The sequence below is a fragment of the Myxocyprinus asiaticus genome, chromosome 7 (assembly GCF_019703515.2).
Source record: "Myxocyprinus asiaticus isolate MX2 ecotype Aquarium Trade chromosome 7, UBuf_Myxa_2, whole genome shotgun sequence".
Lineage (NCBI taxonomy): Eukaryota > Metazoa > Chordata > Actinopteri > Cypriniformes > Catostomidae > Myxocyprinus > Myxocyprinus asiaticus.
This window is the reverse complement of record NC_059350.1, coordinates 28,779,731-28,797,705: the sequence shown is the minus strand read 5'-3', so window position 1 is coordinate 28,797,705 and position 17,975 is coordinate 28,779,731. Positions and strand designations below refer to the sequence as shown.

Sequence of the window (17,975 nt, the reverse complement as noted above, 5' to 3'; positions counted from 1 at the left end):
GGAGTTTTGGTTATTCGGGGCAAGACAGTCATATTTTGAGTTGGGGGACAAAGCAGGGAAGCTTTTGGCTAGATATATAAAGCAGAGAGAGTCTTTTTCTACTATTCCCTCAGTGAAATCTGCTGGCGGTGAAATATTTACCTCGGCCACTAATATTAATAATGCTTTTAAAGAATTCTATATTGATCTTTATAGTTCTATGTCTTCGTCTACTGATGAAGCTATTAGAAACTTTGTGGAACCATTAAAACTTCTTAAACTGATGACTGAGCAAAGAAATTGTCTTGATTCTGAGATAACCTTGGAGGAGCTTGACGAGGTAATTAAGTCCCTACCTACAAGCAAAGCTCTGGGGCCAGATGGTTTTGCTGCTGAATGTTTTAGATCTTATGCTACAGAACTGGCTCCACTTTTGTTAGAAGTTTATACAGAATCATTAAAGAACGGAAAGCTTCCTCCAACCATGACACAAGCCCGGATCAGTCTGATTCTTAAAAAGGACAAAGATCCAAGCGAGTGTAAAAGTTACCGTCCAATTTCCCTGATCCAGTTAGATGTAAAAATTGTCAAAAATTTTGGCTAATCGATTAAGTAAAGTTATGACATCACTTATACATATAGATCAGGTGGGGTTTATTCGGGGCCGTAGCTCTTCTGATAACATTAGGCGTCTCATCAATATCATGTGGTCAGTAGCGAATGAAAAATCTCCGGTCGCTGCCATCTCACTTGACGCCGAAAAGGCGTTTGATATGGTAGAATGGGATTATCTTTTTAAGATTTTGGAAATATACGGGTTCGGGAGTATGTTTATTAGATGGATTAAGTTACTTTATAGACACCCAGTATCGGCGGTACAAACAAATGTATTAATTTCAGATTATTTTACTTTGGATAGGGGCACCCGGCAGGGTTGCCCTCTTTCCCCATTATTGTTCTGTCTTGCCCTGGAACCATTAGCAACCGCGATAAGAAAGGAGGATGATTTTCCAGGGGTAGTGGCGGGAGGTATGGCGCATAAACTCTTGCTTTACGCATATGATATTTTATTATTTGTCTCTGACCCCAGTAGACCTATGCCTTGCCTCCACAGAATTATTAACTCCTTTTCTAAGTTTTCAGGACATAGAGTCAATTGGTCTAAATCCAGAGCTTTGGCTCTGACAGCATACTGCCCAGAAACGGCTTTCATGCCGGGTGCTTTCCAGTGGCCCAAACAGGGCATTAAGTATTTGGGCATTTTATTTCCAGCAAATTTGTGTGATGTAGTTAGTTAATTTTGACCCCTTAATAAAATGGTTTTCAAGTGATGTGGGCAGGTGGGCTTCATTACATTTATCTATGATTGGGAAGGTTAATGTTATTAAAATGAATTGTATTCCAAAATTCAATTACTTACTGCAGTCTCTCCCTGTAGATGTCCCACTCTCTTATTTCAAGCAATTTGATAGCATAGCAAAGTTTTTCATTTGGAATGATAAGCATCCCAAATTACATTTCAATATGTTACATAGGCCAATAGACAAGGGTGGGCTAAGCCTACCCAAGATTTTATTTTATTATTATGCATTCGGTCTCAGACATTTGGCTCATTGGTCGCTTCCACCTGAGAGAGCCCCTCCCTGGTTCTGTATAGAACAGGAAATTCTTTCCCCTATTTCGCCACTGCAGAGCCTATCAAATTAATCGGAGAAGATAAAGTACAGATGCATCTCAATAAATTAGAATGTCATGGAAAAGTTAATTTATTTCAGTAATTCAACTCAAATTGTGAAACTCGTGTATTAAATAAATTCAGTGCACACAGACTGAAGTAGTTTAAGTCTTTGGTTCTTTTAATTGTGATGATTTTGGCTCACATTTAACTAAAACCCACCAATTCACTATCTCAAAAAATTAGAATACATCATAAGTTGAATTGTGAATTGTGAATTAGTGAATTGTTGGCCTTCTGGAAAGTATGTTCATTTACTGTATATGTACTCAATACTTGGTAGGGGCTCCTTTTGCTTTAATTACTGCCTCAATTCAGCATGGCATGGAGGTGATCAGTTTGTGGCACTGCTGAGGTGGTATGGAAGCCCAGGTTTCTTTGACAGTGGCCTTCAGCTCATCTGCATTTTTTGGTCTCTTGTTTCTCATTTTCCTCTTGACAATACCCCATAGATTCTCTATGGGGTTCAGGTCTGGTGAGTTTGCTGGCCAGTCAAGCACACCAACACCATGGTCATTTAACCAACTTTTGGTGCTTTTGGCAGTGTGGGCAGGTGCCAAATCCTGCTGGAAAATGAAATCAGCATCTTTAAAAAGCTGGTCAGTAGAAGGAAGCATGAAGTGCTCTAAAATTTCTTGGTAAACGGGTACAGTGACTTTGGTTTTCAAAAAACACAATGGACCAACACCAGCAGATGACATTGCACCCCAAATCATCACAGACTGTGGAAACTTAACACTGGACTTCAAGCAACTTGGGCTATGAGCTTCTCCACCCTTCCTCCAGACTCTAGGACCTTGGTTTCCAAATGAAATACAAAACTTGCTCTCATCTGAAAAGAGGACTTTGGAACACTGGGCAACAGTCCAGTTCTTCTTCTCCTTAGCCCAGGTAAGACGCCTCTGACGTTGTCTGTGGTTCAGGAGTGGCTTGACAAGAGGAATACGACAACTGTAGCCCAATTCCTTGACATGTCTGTGTGTGGTGGCTCTTGATGCCTTGACCCCAGCCTCAGCCCATTCCTTGTGAAGTTCACCCAAATTCTTGAATCGATTTTGCTGGACAATCATAAGGCTGCGGTTCTCTCGGTTGGTTGTGCATCTTTTTCTTCAACACTTTTTCCTTCCACTCAACTTTCTGTTAACATGCTTGGATACAGCACTCTGTGAACAGCCAGCTTCTTTGGCAATGAATGTTTGTGGCTTACCCTCCTTGTGAAGGGTGTCAATGATTGTCTTCTGGACAACTGTCAGATCAGCAGTCTTCCCCATGATTGTGTAGCCTAGTGAACCAAACTGAGAGACCATTTTGAAGGCTCAGGAAACCTTTGCAGGTGTTTTGAGATGATTAGCTGATTGGCATGTCAAAATATTCTAATTTTTTGAGATAGTGAATTGGTGGGTTTTTGTTAAATGTGAGCCAAAATCATCACAATTAAAAGAACCAAAGACTTAAACTACTTCAGTCTGTGTGCACTGAATTTATTTAATACACGAGTTTCACAATTTGAGTTGAATTACTGAAATAAATGAATTTTTCCACGACATTCTAATTTATTGAGATGCACCTGTACATCCCGTTATCTCGCACTTGAACTCGGTATGGACTAAAGTGTCCAGACTGTTTAATTCTGACATTTTTTTAAATGTTACCTCGAGCATATGGCTGAACCCCAAACTATGCATTAACAAGTCCCCTTTTTGCTGGTCAGAGTGGATTGGGAGGGGGGTTACTACACTCGGTGACCTGTATGAGAATGGAGTGTTGAGATCCTTTCAAAATTTGGTTCAACTTTTTGGGATACCTAGATCTCAGTTCTGTAAGTATTTACAGCTGTGCCACCTGCTCTGTACTGTTTTTGGGAGTGGTTTACACCCTCCTAAAGCGGCAGACAATCTGGGAGAGGCGATTACTGCTTTTGGAAAAGGTCATGAGGCATCGGTGTATTACTCCCTACTAATTCAGAGTCTGGGAGACAGAACTTCAACTTCTCTTAAGAGATTATGGGAGAAAGATCTAAATTTGGTATTGGAGGAGGGACAGTGGGCTAGGATTCTAAAAAATGTCAAATCTGCATCCAGAGACGCAAGGGTTCACCTCATGCAATTTAAGATTTTACATAGAGACTATTGGACCCCCTCTAGATTGCATAGGCTTGGTCTTAAAGACACACCCACCTGCTGGCGATGTCAGTTAGAAGATGGAGACACAACCCATGTCTTTTGGGGATGTGTTAAGATGCAGGAATTTTGGATAAGGATTCAGAGTTTTATGTGCGAGGTTTTTGCCTCTCAAATTTTATTTTTCCCCAGACTCTGTATCTTGGGAGATGGGGCAGTCATTAATTTGGAGAATAAGCACGTGAAAACTGGGTCTTATCTAGTGTCACGATCGCCAGACAGATCACTTTGAGGAGCTGGAAGTCGGCTGGAGCGCCCCTTTTTCAGGAGTGGTGTTCAGAGATGGCCAGAGTGGCAGCTCTTGAGGAGGGGGTATCCAGAAGACTGGGGAGTCTGGACATGTTTGCGAAGAAGTGGGGCAGATATCTGTCTTTTTTGGAGGGCTCATGGGGAGGGACAGTGGAGAGAGAGGTGTAGGGTTTTTTTGTGTGTGATTTGTTTTATTTTATTTTATTTTTTTTATTAATTAATTTATTTTTGTTGTGTGTCTATGGTTGTGTGACCACTAGGGTGTTGTTGGGGGTCGGGTGGGGGATGTATATTGATTCTGTATATGTGTGTTCTGCTATGTATATATTTAATGGTTGAATCAATAAAAAAAAAAATGTTAATCGGAAAAAAAACACCATAGCCAATCCTATAGAAGGGTTTCAACTAGGCCATGTAGAATGACACTACCCATAGCGTCAGCTTAGTGACGCAATGTCAAGTGAACTGAATTGTAAGGGAACCACTGTTGGCTTGACTGGAGACACCAGAACCATCTTGTTTTTAAAACACCACGTTAAGTTGAACTCATTGAAGATCCTGCATTCTGTTCCATTCAGCTGCGCTCCGTCTAGTTATCTGAAGTAAGAACTCACCTTGGACATCATGTATAAACATTGTGTATGCACAAATGTTCGTACGCCGCTTCTCACGCTCACGATGAGATTTATAGAAGGTAAACTTAACGTGAAAATGTACATACCGCCATGCAACTTCTACCCCTTGCGTATGCACTTTTTTACTGCTGTGTGTGAATTGGTGACTCCAGCTGGACAAATAATGAACTGAAGAGACTGATTATAAACTCTGATTTTCATTTAATTCACCACATTTAGAATTTTTTTTAAAAAGTACGTAGTTAAGCGCTTGAATAAGAAGTAATCGTTATCAAGCCAATAGTAGGCTATTTTAATTTTATGTAACTTACTGAAAAGGCATTGAAATATAAGCTGTAAAAATAAATATTGGTTTTGGACACGTTGCGTTTGGAGGACTTTCCCCATGTCATCATAGAGAAGGAACATTCAGTAACTTAAAATGACAGCTAAGATTTCTTAGTTTGTGATATTTTCTGTTCCCAAAGGATATTACAGAAATCATGTACAGAGATAAGAACAGCATTTGAATAAAGATTATCTGATATGCACTTGACTCTGACTGACGTGAAATGTCTTGGTAAATCAGACAGTATAAGACAGGCACTGCTGACCACATTCAGTATTCGAACATTCGAACGGAGCATTGGAGAGTCATGTCTCATCAGATACAGTATTGCACAGCTGCAAACAGATACATCAAATGTGCTGCCTGCTCCACTCCATCCCGACTCTCATCGCAAAGAAACCACCATTCTAGTCTAAAAACTGAGTCAGGTTTGTATGCCTCCTTGCTCACACACGCTTTTTCAATTCTTTCAACAAATTTGAGGTCAGGGCTTTGTGATGGCCACTCCAATACCTTGCCTGTGATGTCCTTAAGCCATTTTGCCACAACTTGAGGTATGATTGGGATCATAGTCCATTTGGAAGACCCATTTGCGACCGATCTTTAACTTCATGTCTGATGTCTTGAATGTCGCTTCAATATATCCACATAATTTTCCTTCCTCATGATGCCATCTATTTTGTGAAGTGCACCAGTCCCTCCTGCAGCAAAGCATCCCCACATGATGCTGCCACCCCCATGGTTCACGGTTGGGATGGTGTTCTTCGGCTTGCAAGCCTCACCCTTTTTCCACCAAACATAACGATGGTCATTATGGCCAAACAGTTCCATTTTTGTTTCATCAGACCAGAGGACATTTCTCCAAAAAGTAAGATCTTTGTCCCCATGTGCACTTGCAAACTGTAGTCTGGCTTTTTTTTTTTTTTTTTTTTAAAATGGCAGTTCTGGAGCTGTGGCTTCTTTGTTGAACAGCCTTTCAGTTTATGTCGATATAGGACTCGTTTTACTGTGGATATAGATACTTGTCTACCTGTTTCCTCCAGCATCTTCACAATCTTTTGCTGTTGTTCTGGGATTGATTTGCACTTTTTGCACCAAACTATGTTCATCTCTAGGTGACAGAATGCGTCTCCTTCCTGAGTGTTATGATGGCTGTGTGGTCCCATGGCGTTTATACTTATGTACTATTGTTTGTACAAATGAACGTGGTACCTTCAGGCATTTGGAAATTGCTCCCAAGGATGACCCAGACTACTGGAGGTCCACAATTTTTTTTCTGAGATCTTCGCTGATTTCTTTTGATTTCCCCATGATGTCAAGCTAAGAGACACCGAGTTTGAAGGTAGGCCTTAAAATACATCCACAGGTACACCTCCAATTGAATTCAATTAGCCTATCAGAAGCTTATTGGCTAATTGCCTAAAGGCTTGACATCATTTTCTGGAATTTTCCAAGCTACTTAATGGCAGTTAACTTATTGTATGTAAAGTTCTGACCCACTAGAATTGTGATATAGTCAATGAAAAGTGAAACAATCCATCTGTAAACAATTGTTGGAAAAATTGTTTGTGTCATGCACAAAGTAGATGTCCTAAACGACTTGCCAAAACTATAGTTTTCTAATATGAAATCTGTGGAGTGGTTCAAAAATGAGTTAATGACTTCAACTTTAAGTGTATGTAAACTTCTGACTTCTACTGTACATTTGCCGTTCAGCTGTTTTTTTTAAATATAAAATACCAGTCAAATATAAAATCTTAGTAATTTGATTATATTAGCCAATGCTGCACAAAAAAATTATAATTTTCATTTTGTTTCCAGTATTAAATATTTAACTTCTCAATAAAAACACCATTAACACGATTTAAAATGCTTTCTGAGAAGCAAAATTGCTTAGGTTAGATTTATGTCTGTAAAAATAAAAACATTTGGCAAGGGATTTAAGATATATTCTTTGAAAATAAGTTCATATCTTATTAAATAATGTTTCCCCATGGTGCAGCATCTAACCTTTGGGCACATGTGACATTTAAAGTCTATATTATATCCTATAATACAGTACTCATACCGTTAAATGCAGTAATCACGTGTCTGGATGGTGAAATGCACATGGTAATTGTATGCAGATGAGGATATGCATAGTAAAAACAGGCGTTGTACAATCCATACATGGCTATTTTGGGGAGGAGACGGGTGGGGAATGAATCACGTACATGTATGCACAATCTTCCTCTAGCTGGGATTTATTAAGGGAACTATGCGCAGGTTCTGCCGTACATACGGTTTTATAAATCTGATTTTATTTTGTGCGTATGCAAAATCTGACTTCTGCGCTTATGCACACTTTTAGGAAGAAACCTAGAGTGTTGAGCTCTCTCTCTCCCAGAAAGTCATGGTGCGCTGTGTTGGAGCTTGTTGCTGTGATTTAGACTGCAAGGTACCACCAAAAATCATAATCTCAAAATTAAAAATAAGGCCCCTCTTTGACACGTTTGTGTAAAGCTGTCACTGAATTTCAAAATTAGTGAAAATTCACGGCACGCTTGATCATTTTGGATCATTGTTTTCATGAGCGATAATTTGTCACTTTCAGGTACTCGAGCCCATCCCTAGAATCTACGACGCAAAAGTTGACACCCTCAAATAAACAGACCAATTTAATTTGCACTCAATATGCATTCAATAATAGATGTACCTTCTGAGCCTCCAGTTTTACAGCGATCCAGTCAGATTTCAAAGCCACACAAAATAAATACTCCTGCAGAGCCTCTTCACTTCGGCCTGCATTCTTTAACGCTGTGGCCTTTATGTAGTAAGCCTAGAAATGGAAAAGATTATAACAATTAGGGCTTTGCACAACAACAAAAATTTTTTTTGCAGATTATTTTAAAAAATATTGTGACTGCGATTTGATTGATAACATAAAAAATACAAATAAAAATAAAAACTAGTAAGTGTTTCCTTTTTACTTAAATTAAGTCATGGACAAACATGCTTTATTGCCAGTAGAAATATTGTTAAAGATGGGTGTTCACACTTGAGTCCTCTTAAAAAGAACCAGACTAAATAAAAAATAAAAAACAGAGTAAAACATGGGGGGGGTGGGGGGTTTGGGAGAGAGAGAGAACATTCACACCATCTTCACAATGTATCTGTTTGCTGCGTATATGTTTTTGTCTACTTTGTGATGGGGTCTCAGCCCACTTTTCATTATTATTTTTTGGAACCCAATAATAAGTTAAATTAAAAAAAATATATAAAAATATATATATTTTTGTATAATAATAATTATGAGTATAATTATAATTATAAAACAGTACCATATTATTAAACAGTACCATATTTATGTAATATTTTCTTAACCTGAGTGCAGCATGGCTACTGGCGGAAGACATTTTTGTTTGTAGTAGAGTTGACAATAACTTTTAATGCAGAGGAACGCACGAGGCTGAATCCAGCTTCTTGTTCCTGCTATCGGTTCCCAACGCAACGCTTCCATGTTTAGTCAAAGGGTCCGTAGCCCCATTTACGAGTGCAATATTTCAACTCTGCAATGTATTATTGCACAATATAATCTTGTTTAATATGCATTGTATGCAATTCACTCTAGTTTAATATGCAATTCACATAGCATATCTGTAAACAGCAAGTTAGCAAGTAAATATGATATTATGTCTACATCTTTACAAATTTTTTATCTTAATTTTTATTTAATATATGGCATTATGTAAGTTACTTTGATAAAAATAATTATACACCCTTAAACTTTACATAGAGAATAATGACTTGCTCCGTATGCCCATAAGGAGTCGCTGTGGTGCAATTACTTTCATGGATGAAATACAATTGGCAATTTGGACTGATATATAGTCAATAAGACTATCCATATGCAAAGTTTAAGTTAACCATTTCATTTATACAACCAGGACAAGAGAAAAAATAAATTTTTCTCAATCTGTCCAGTTGAAGTTGCTGTGGCACTGGAGATTCAGTAGCGGCAGAGCAATGCTGCCGAATACCGGTGCAGGAAACACTGATACATAGTAAGCTGGACTATCCATAAGCAAAGTTGCTGTAACCATTTCATTTTTATACACCCTTAAACTTTACATCTGGCCAATTTAATCTCACCCATGTAATTAGCTGCACCAAAGCGACTACAAATGGGCACACAGAGCAACGTCATTCTTCTCTATTGGGCCAGATGTGAAGTTTAAGGTTTGAGAGTATATGGATAGTGCAGTTTACTATGCATTATCCAACAGTGTCTCACCTTTAATTCACCCTTTAAAAAGGCAGCACTAAATCTATAAAAATAGGCACTGTGATTACTGTCACACGACGTATTCACAAGGAAATAGTATACAGAATCATAAATAGCTTTATTATCAATAAAACACAAATACTACAGAGGGAATACAACAACTAAGCTAAAATTATAAAAATAAGAAATGCAGTCATATACATAAAATGTGTCTAATATACCCTAGATTAAAATAATAAAATATAATATAATTATATATAAAGATAAACATTTGTAAAAAATAAAAATTAAAAAAATGCAGAGAATATCATATTTACTGAAAACTTGCCGTTTATAGATATTTTATGTACAAATGTTAAAAGGGAGAATGTAATGTGCAGAGTGGTGAGCTTTTGCAGATAGTGAGGGTAAGTACAGGTGAATTGCACATTAAACTAGGGCTGGGCGATATGGCAAAAAAAAAAAAAAATGTAATCAAACTTATGAACAATTCATGGGGGCCTGGGTAGCTCAGCGAGAAAAGACGCTGACTACCACCCCTGGAGTCACGAGTTCGAATCCAGGGCATGCTGAGTGACTACAGCCAGGTCTTCTAAGCAACCAAATTGGCCTGGTTGCTAGGGAGGATAGAGTCACATGGGGTAACCTCCTCATGGTCGCCATAATGTGGTTCGCTCTCGGTGAGGCGCGTGGAGAGTTGTGCGTGTATGCCGCGGAGAATAGTGTGAATAGCTATGTCTCTGCAGTAACGCGCTCAACAAGCCATGTGATAAGATGCGCGGATTGACAGTCTCAGACACGGAGGCAACAAGATTCATCCTCCGCTACCCAGATTGAGGCGAGTCACTATGCCACCACGAGGATTGGGACTTTGGCATTCCAAAAAAACATTATTTTTTTTTAAACTTATGGACGATCAATTTTTTTCAACTTTTAAATGTACTCCAACATGATTCAAATTGTATGTTCTTTATTAGAATGCAAGGCAACCTGGTTAGAGAAATCCTAGTTCTTTTCATTATAGGAAACAAAGGTGTGCAAGAAAAATGTAGGAATGCACAAAAGGGGGAAGTTGTCAGAGTGTAAATGTAAAATAAATTAAAATCTAGTAAACCCAGATGTCACAAATAATAGAATAATAAAACTGCTAAATAATTCTTAGCCAGTTTATGTATTCATTATTCAAGTCTATCTAGAAAGTTATCTAGAAATTAATATCTATAAATTATCAAGTTTGTCTAGAAAGTAATGTAGAAAGATCCTACATTTACACTGTGGACATACTGATATGCCTTTGTGCTCATGAAACTCCAAGAGACAAAGTAATTAAAAATATCCCTGTATGATACCTGTGGAAATATTATCATGCCATTCACCCATCGTGTTATAGTTCAGGTGAGCAGATTTTTGAGTGTTAATCCGGGATGGGGTGATACTATATTTTTATACACACTCACACACACACCTCCAAAAGTTTGGAATAATGTACAGATTTTGCTCTTATGGAAAGAAATTGGTACTTTTATTCACCGAAGTGGCATTCAACTGATCACAATGTATAGTCATGACATTAATAACGGGAAAATTACTATTACAATTTGAAAAAATGTCAGAACTTCTTAACTACTTCAGAGTTCTCATCAAAAAGCCTCCACGTGCAGCAATGACAGCTTTGCAGATCCTTGGCATTCTAGCTGTCAGTTTGTCCAGATAATCAGGTGACATTTCACCCCACACTTCCTGTAGCTAGAGACTCCACTGATGTACTTATCCTCTTGTTTAGTTGAACATCTGGCCTTCCACATCTCTTTCTGTCCTTGTTAAAGCCAGTTGTCCTTTGTCTTTAAAGACTGTAGTGTACACCTTTGAATGAAATCTTCAGTTTTTTGGCAATTTCAAGCATTGTATAGCCTTCATTCCTCAAAACAATGATTGCCTGATGAGTTTCTAGAGAAAGCTGTTTCTTTTTTTTGTTGCCATTTTTGACCTAATATTGACCTTAAGACATGCCAGTCTATTGCATACTGTGGCAACTCAAATACACAAAGACAAAGTTAGCTTCATTTAACAAACCAAATAGCTTTCTACTGTGTTTGATATAATGGCAAGTGATTTTCTAGTACCAAATTAGCAATTTAGCATGATTACTCAAGGATAAGGTGTTGGAGTGATGGCTGCTGGAAATGGGGCCTGTCTAGATTTGATCAAAAATTACTCAAATAGTGATGTGCTGTTTTTAACATCAGTAATGTCCTGACTATACTTTGTGATCTGTTGAATGCCACTTTGGTGAATTAAAGTACCAATTCCCTTCCGAAACAGCAAAATCTGTACATTATTCCAAACTTTTGGCCGCCAGTGTATATAAAAGAGTATGATTTATTTTATATTTAATTTACAACATTTTAATCACATTTAAGCCTCTTAAAAATGTGGGGTGAAAAAATCAATTTTAAAAAGTACAAATCATTGCAATTAATGTCATGAACTTGCATATAAAATAATACAAGCTGTCCTATTTGAAATTTCATGTCAACTACACATTTTAACAAATTATTAACAATTTGAAACCTAAAAAATAAGCAGAATTACACGTATAACAATGAAATGCTTGTATTATGAAAAAGTGCAGTGTCATAGCTGTCTGAATGAGATCTGCCAGGTCCAATTTATCTCAGCAGGTGTCGAAAAAAAACGAACATTTACAGTAACAGAAAAAACACATAAACAGGCATTTCCACGTAGTAAAGGGGTTGCGTAGACTCGCACCATCAACTCTTGGGGAAAAATACTTTGTGCTCCTACACGTAATCCATTTTGATCTCAGTACACGCTAATGCAAACAGGAAGTTAGATGACAAAATTCAAAAGAGCAGAGCATGGAAAAGGGGCAGGGCTGAATAAGGTGAATAGATCCAGTACACTTGAAACACGTCACAGAACAAAGCAATAATTAGCGATCTATCTGAATCATCATGGCAAAAAGGAGGGGTGGATGTTTGATTCTCCCATATATAGCCTATCCATATGATTAGAAATTAAGCGCCCATAACGGTCACGTAACTAACGCTTTTTTTTATGGGTAAAAAGAAAAGGAGACCGTTCATCAACATGCGCACTCCAGGGCCAGTTATGGTCTTAAGCCGCTGTATATGGTGCATGATGGACGAAGCTTAGCTACAATCACACTGTGTACAATCGTACTGGGAATATTACCGCTGTCTTTTATATCAGTCTCCGTGTTAAACTGTCACGTTCATTTGGAGGGCGCAACACACGTGCAGCTGATCAGATCGGGAGCGGCATTGAGACAAGCGCTGTAAATTCTCTCTCTTCCTCATTCAGCCTTTGGTGGATTTACAATGTATCTAACTATAGCGTTTGCAATATTTTTTGCAAAATGTCTATTTAAAAGAAAATATAAAAAATCGTGTCAAAACGCAAATTTGAATTAATTGGAAAAACCACCCAGCCCTATATTAAACTCGAGTGAGTTGCATATTAAACATGAGATTATATTGTGCAATAATACATTGCAGAACTGAAATATTGCACATATGAGGACGTTTAATTGTTCACATGAGAAATGGAAAGGGGAACAGATAGCGTGAATAAAAAGCTGGCGAATAAGAAGCTGGATTCAGCCTCATGTAAAATGCTCTCATCCACTCTTCTGTCCACAAAACCCGGTGTTAAAACGTTACTTTAGATTTGGACAATAACTTTTAGCAGCCAAGCATATCTGAAATTACGCAAATGTGCAATTAGTGAATCTAAAAGCGCTGTAAAATGTAACGTGCTCTGCTCATTAGACTCACGCATACTTTTGAGTATGTGTTACACAACAGAGAACAGAGCTGCGCACATTAGTGCAGCAAGCGCAGACTATTTATTTTATGAGATTGCAGTCTTTGCGGTTTAATATTCGCACTACGTAATATCGCGATTTTATTTCGATTAATAACAGATTACGCAGATGCAGATTACGGCTGGTTGGTATGGCGAAATATTTCGTGGCAGAGATAAAATGCATAAACCAGTAGAGATTTTACTATATAGTACAGGTGCATCTCAATCAATTAGAATGTCGTGGAAAAGTTCATTTATTTCAGTAATTCAACTCAAATTGTGAAACTTGTGTATTAAATAAATTCAGTGCACACAGACTGAAGTAGTTTAAGTCTTTGGTTCTTTTAATTGTGATGATTTTGGCTCACATTTAACAAAAACCCACCAATTCACTATCTCAAAAAATTAGAATATGGTGACATGCCAATCAGCTAATCAACTCAAAACACCTGCAAAGGTTTCCTGAGCCTTCAAAATGGTCTCTCAGTTTGGTTCACTAGGCTACACAATCATGGGGAAGACTGCTGATCTGACAGATCAATAATTGACACCCTTCACAAGGAGGGTAAGCCACAAACATTCATTGCCAAAGAAGCTGGCTGTTCACAGAGTGCTGTATCCAAGCATGTTAACAGAAAGTTGAGTGGAAGGAAAAAGTGTGGAAGAAAAAGATGCACAACCAACCGAGAGAACCGCAGCCTTATGAGGATTGTCAAGCAAAATCGATTCAAGAATTTGGGTGAACTTCACAAGGAATGGACTGAGGCTGGTGTCAAGGCATCAAGAGTCACCACACACAGACGTGTCAAGGAATTTGGCTACAGTTGTCGTATTGCTCTTGTTAAGCCACTCCTGAACCACAGACGTCAGAGGCGTCTTACCTGGGCTAAGGAGAAGAAGAACTGGACTGCTGCCCAGTGGTCCAAAGTCCTCTTTTCAGATGAGAGCAAGTTTTGTATTTCATTTGGAAACCAAGGTCCTAGAGTCTGGAGGAAGGGCGGAGAAGCTCATAGCCCAAGTTGCTTGAAGTCCAGTGTTAAGTTTCCACAGTCTGTGATGATTTGGGGTGCAATGTCATCTGCTGGTGTTGGTCCATTGTGTTTTTTGAAAATCAAAGTCACTGCACCCGTTTACCAAGAAATTTTGGAGCACTTCATGCTTTAAAGATGCTGATTTCATTTTCCAGCAGGATTTGGCACCTGCCCACACTGCCAAAAGCACCAAAAGTTGGTTAAATGACCATGGTGTTGGTGTGCTTGACTGGCCAGCAAACCCACCAGACCTGAACCCCATAGAGAATCTAAGGGGTATTGTCAAGAGGAAAATGAGAAACAAGAGACCAAAAAATGCAGATGAGCTGAAGGCCACTGTCAAAGAAACCTGGGCTTCCATACCACCTCAGCAGTGCCACAAACTGATCACCTCCATGCCACGCCGAATTGAGGCAGTAATTAAAGCAAAAGGAGCCCCTACCAAGTATCGAGTACATATACAGTAAATGAGCATACTTTCCAGAAGGCCAACAATTCACTAAAAATGTTTTTTTTATTGGTCTTATGATGTATTCTAATTTTTTGAGATAGTGAATTGGTGGGTTTTTGTTAAATGTGAGCCAAAATCATCACAATTAAAAGAACCAAAGACTTAAACTACTTCAGTCTGTGTGCACTGAATTTATTTAATACACGAGTTTCACAATTTGAGTTGAATTACTGAAATAAATGAACTTTTCCACGACATTCTAATTTGAGATGCACCTGTATATACCGCAATATGTAAATATCTGTGTGCGCAGCGTGACTAACAGGCTGCAGCTCTTTACCTGCACGGGAGATTGAAAGTAATGGGAAAAAAACATGGTGAAAGAGAGAAGATACACGTAAAGCTTTACGTGCATATATGCTATTATAGTCACCAAAAAGTTTTCCAGTATCAAATGGAAGGCTAAGTCAAAAACAAATAGGTGATGGAGGGGTTTGCTTCAGAATCAAAGCAAATTCTTGCCATAACTGCTTAACATATTTATGCCTCATTTTTGTGGGACAAAAAAAAAAAAAAAAATGCAAAACAGATTTAATAGATAAAATATTTGTAATAATTAGTTATCTATTGATAAAGTTGTTTCAGTGCAATAGACATGACAGGTCTACCACTGCTTTGGGTGTTGTTTTAAATAAAGTACCACATCCTTTTTCTTTTAAATCACTTTCCATAAAAATTTATATATTATGATATATACAGTGGCAAGAAAATGTGTGTGAACCTTTTGGAATTACCTAAATTTCTGTATAAGTTTGTCTTAAAATCTGGTTTGATCTTCATCTAAGTTCCAATAATGAACAAACACAATCTGTTTTAACTAATAACACACAAATAATTGTATTGTTCTTGTACATATTGAATACGTCAAACAATTCAGTGTAGGTTGGAAAAAGTATGTGAGCCCCTAGGCTAATGACATCAACAAAAGCTAATTAGAGTCAGGAGTTGGCAAACTTGGCATCCAATTATTTTCCAAGATTGGAGGTGTGGGTTAGAGCTAATCTGACTTCTAAAAAAAGCACTCAAACATTTTGGAGTTTGTTATTCACAAGGAGGCATTTTCTGATGTGGACTATGCCTCGCAAAAAGAGATCTCAGAAGACCTACGATCAAGAATTGTTGCTTTGCATAAAGCTGGAAAGGGTTACAAATTTATCTTGAAGAGCTTGAATAATTCAGCTGTCCACAGTTAGACAAACTGTCAATAAATGGAGACGATTTAGTACTTTGGCTACTCTCCCTAGAAGTGGCCGTCCAGCCAAGATGACTCAAAGGGCACACCACAGAATGCTCAGAGGTAAAAAAGAACCCTAGAGTGACAGCTAAAGACTTGAAGGAATCATTGAAACTGGTTAACATCTCTGTTCATGAGTGTACTATACGGAAAACATTAAACAGGGATGATGTCAACGGCAGGACACCACAAAGAAAGCACTGCTTTCACACAAAAACATTGCTACATGCCTGAAGTCAAGTCATTTTTATTTGTATAGCGCTTTTCACAACACACATCGTTTCAAAGCAGCTTTACAGAAAATCATGCATTAACAGAAAATGAAACTGTAATATCTATAATGTCTTAGTCATCATTGTGTAGTTTGATTAAATATGATTGTAAATTGTGTATAAAAAAAATTAAATAATAATTGTATTTAGAACCCTAGAGAGCAAGCCAAAGGCGATTGTGGCAAGAAACACAAAACTCCATAAGATGTTGGTTAATGGAGAAAAAGTTTGCCAAATACCACCTTGACACTCCACTGGGAACAAATTACTGGGAAACTGTTTTGTGGACTAACGAAACTAAGGTTGAATTGCTTGGGAAGAACACGCAGCACTACGTATGGCATAAAAAAGGGCATTGCATACCAACATGAAAGTACGGTGAAGGGAGCATCATGCTTTGCTGCCTGGACCACTTGCAATCAGAGGGAAAAATAAATTCAAGTTCATCAAGATATCCTACAGGATAATGTCAGGGTGTCTGTGCACCAGCTAAAGCTAAGTAGAAGTTGGGTGATGCAGCAGGACAATGACCCTAAACATTAAAGTAAATCCACTACAGAATGGCTTAAAAAAAATAAATAAATCCACCTATTTGTGTGGCCCAGTCAGAGCCCAGACCTTAACCCAATAGAGATGCTTTGGAATGACCTCAAGAGAGCCATTCACACAAGACATCCTAAGAATATGGCTCAGCTGAAGCAGTTCTGTAAAGATGAATGGTCCAAAATTCCTTCTTAATGTTGTGCAAGTCTAATCCTCTGCTACCGGAAACACTTGGTTGAGGTTATTGCTGCCAAACGAGAATAGACCAGTAATTAACTCCAAGGGTTCACTTACTTTTTACACACCACTGTGAATGTTTAATGGGATTTGTTCAGTAAAGACATGAAAGATTATAATTGTGTGTTGTTAGCTTAAGCACTTGTGACTTTGAAGATTAGATCACATTTTATGACCAATTAATGCAGAAAACCAGCCAATTCCAAAGGGTTCATACTTTTTCTTGTCACCTTATAGACCAAAAATTTCAAGAACAATCATATCATCAATTTGCTTATATCGCCCACCTCACAGCAGATGACATTTTGTTTTAAAAAAGCTATATTTGAATTTAAAGGAAATCATACATCGAACCAGATGTAATACACATCAATTACTAAACACCTCAGTTATGGCCATTTCCTTTGGAAAACACACCACATATAGATGTGTAAGCTTTCTATAAGAACAAAGAATTTTGGGGCCAGTTTCAAAGTTACAGTCAACCCAATTAAACTGATATAAAAGATACAATTAAAAGAGTAACCTAAATCTCCCATTGTGTTTCTGCACAGAATATGCTGTCAAGTTGATGCTTCATTTGGGACAGTTTTCCCACATACATTTACAGTGTGCCTCCTTGGCGTCCCCATTTTGTGTCTAATTTACACACTAAAAAAAGCTGTAGGGTTTTAAAGCTGTTCTTTGTGGATATGTGCATCCTCCTCAAACATTCCTACCTTTGGCCACCGTGGGCGAAGTTGGCACATGGCATCCCCATCCAGGATTGCTTGGCTGAAATTTTTCATTTCCATATGCAGCTCAGCCCGCCGTGCCAGGAGTCTACAGATAGAGGGTGCTATGGAGGAAAAAAAAGAGCTTTTACTCAAAAGATATAGATTGTATTATTTAGATAAAACTGCTGTAGGTCAAACCCATATTACAGTGG

The 17,975-nt window shown here is 38.1% G+C and overlaps 1 protein-coding gene and 1 long non-coding RNA gene across 4 annotated transcripts in view; one reads left to right on the top strand and one right to left on the bottom strand.

Annotated features, from left to right (window-relative positions):
• LOC127443757 (uncharacterized) overlaps positions 1-17,975 on the top strand; it is a 600,892-nt gene that overhangs the window by 171,300 nt on the left and 411,617 nt on the right. The gene's annotated exons all lie outside the window — the stretch shown is intronic.
• The window catches only part of lonrf2 (LON peptidase N-terminal domain and ring finger 2), a 76,514-nt gene that overhangs the window by 43,530 nt on the left and 15,009 nt on the right, over positions 1-17,975 (bottom strand). For 2 of the 3 annotated variants that reach the window (XM_051702483.1, XM_051702485.1), the window contains exons 2-3: positions 17,767-17,885; positions 7,802-7,924 (exon numbers count right to left, since the gene is read on the bottom strand). In XM_051702483.1, the coding sequence (XP_051558443.1) occupies positions 7,802-7,924; positions 17,767-17,885 (242 nt within the window). The remainder of the gene's footprint in view (positions 1-7,801; positions 7,925-17,766; positions 17,886-17,975) is intronic. The other variant, XM_051702484.1, reaches the window with a different exon arrangement.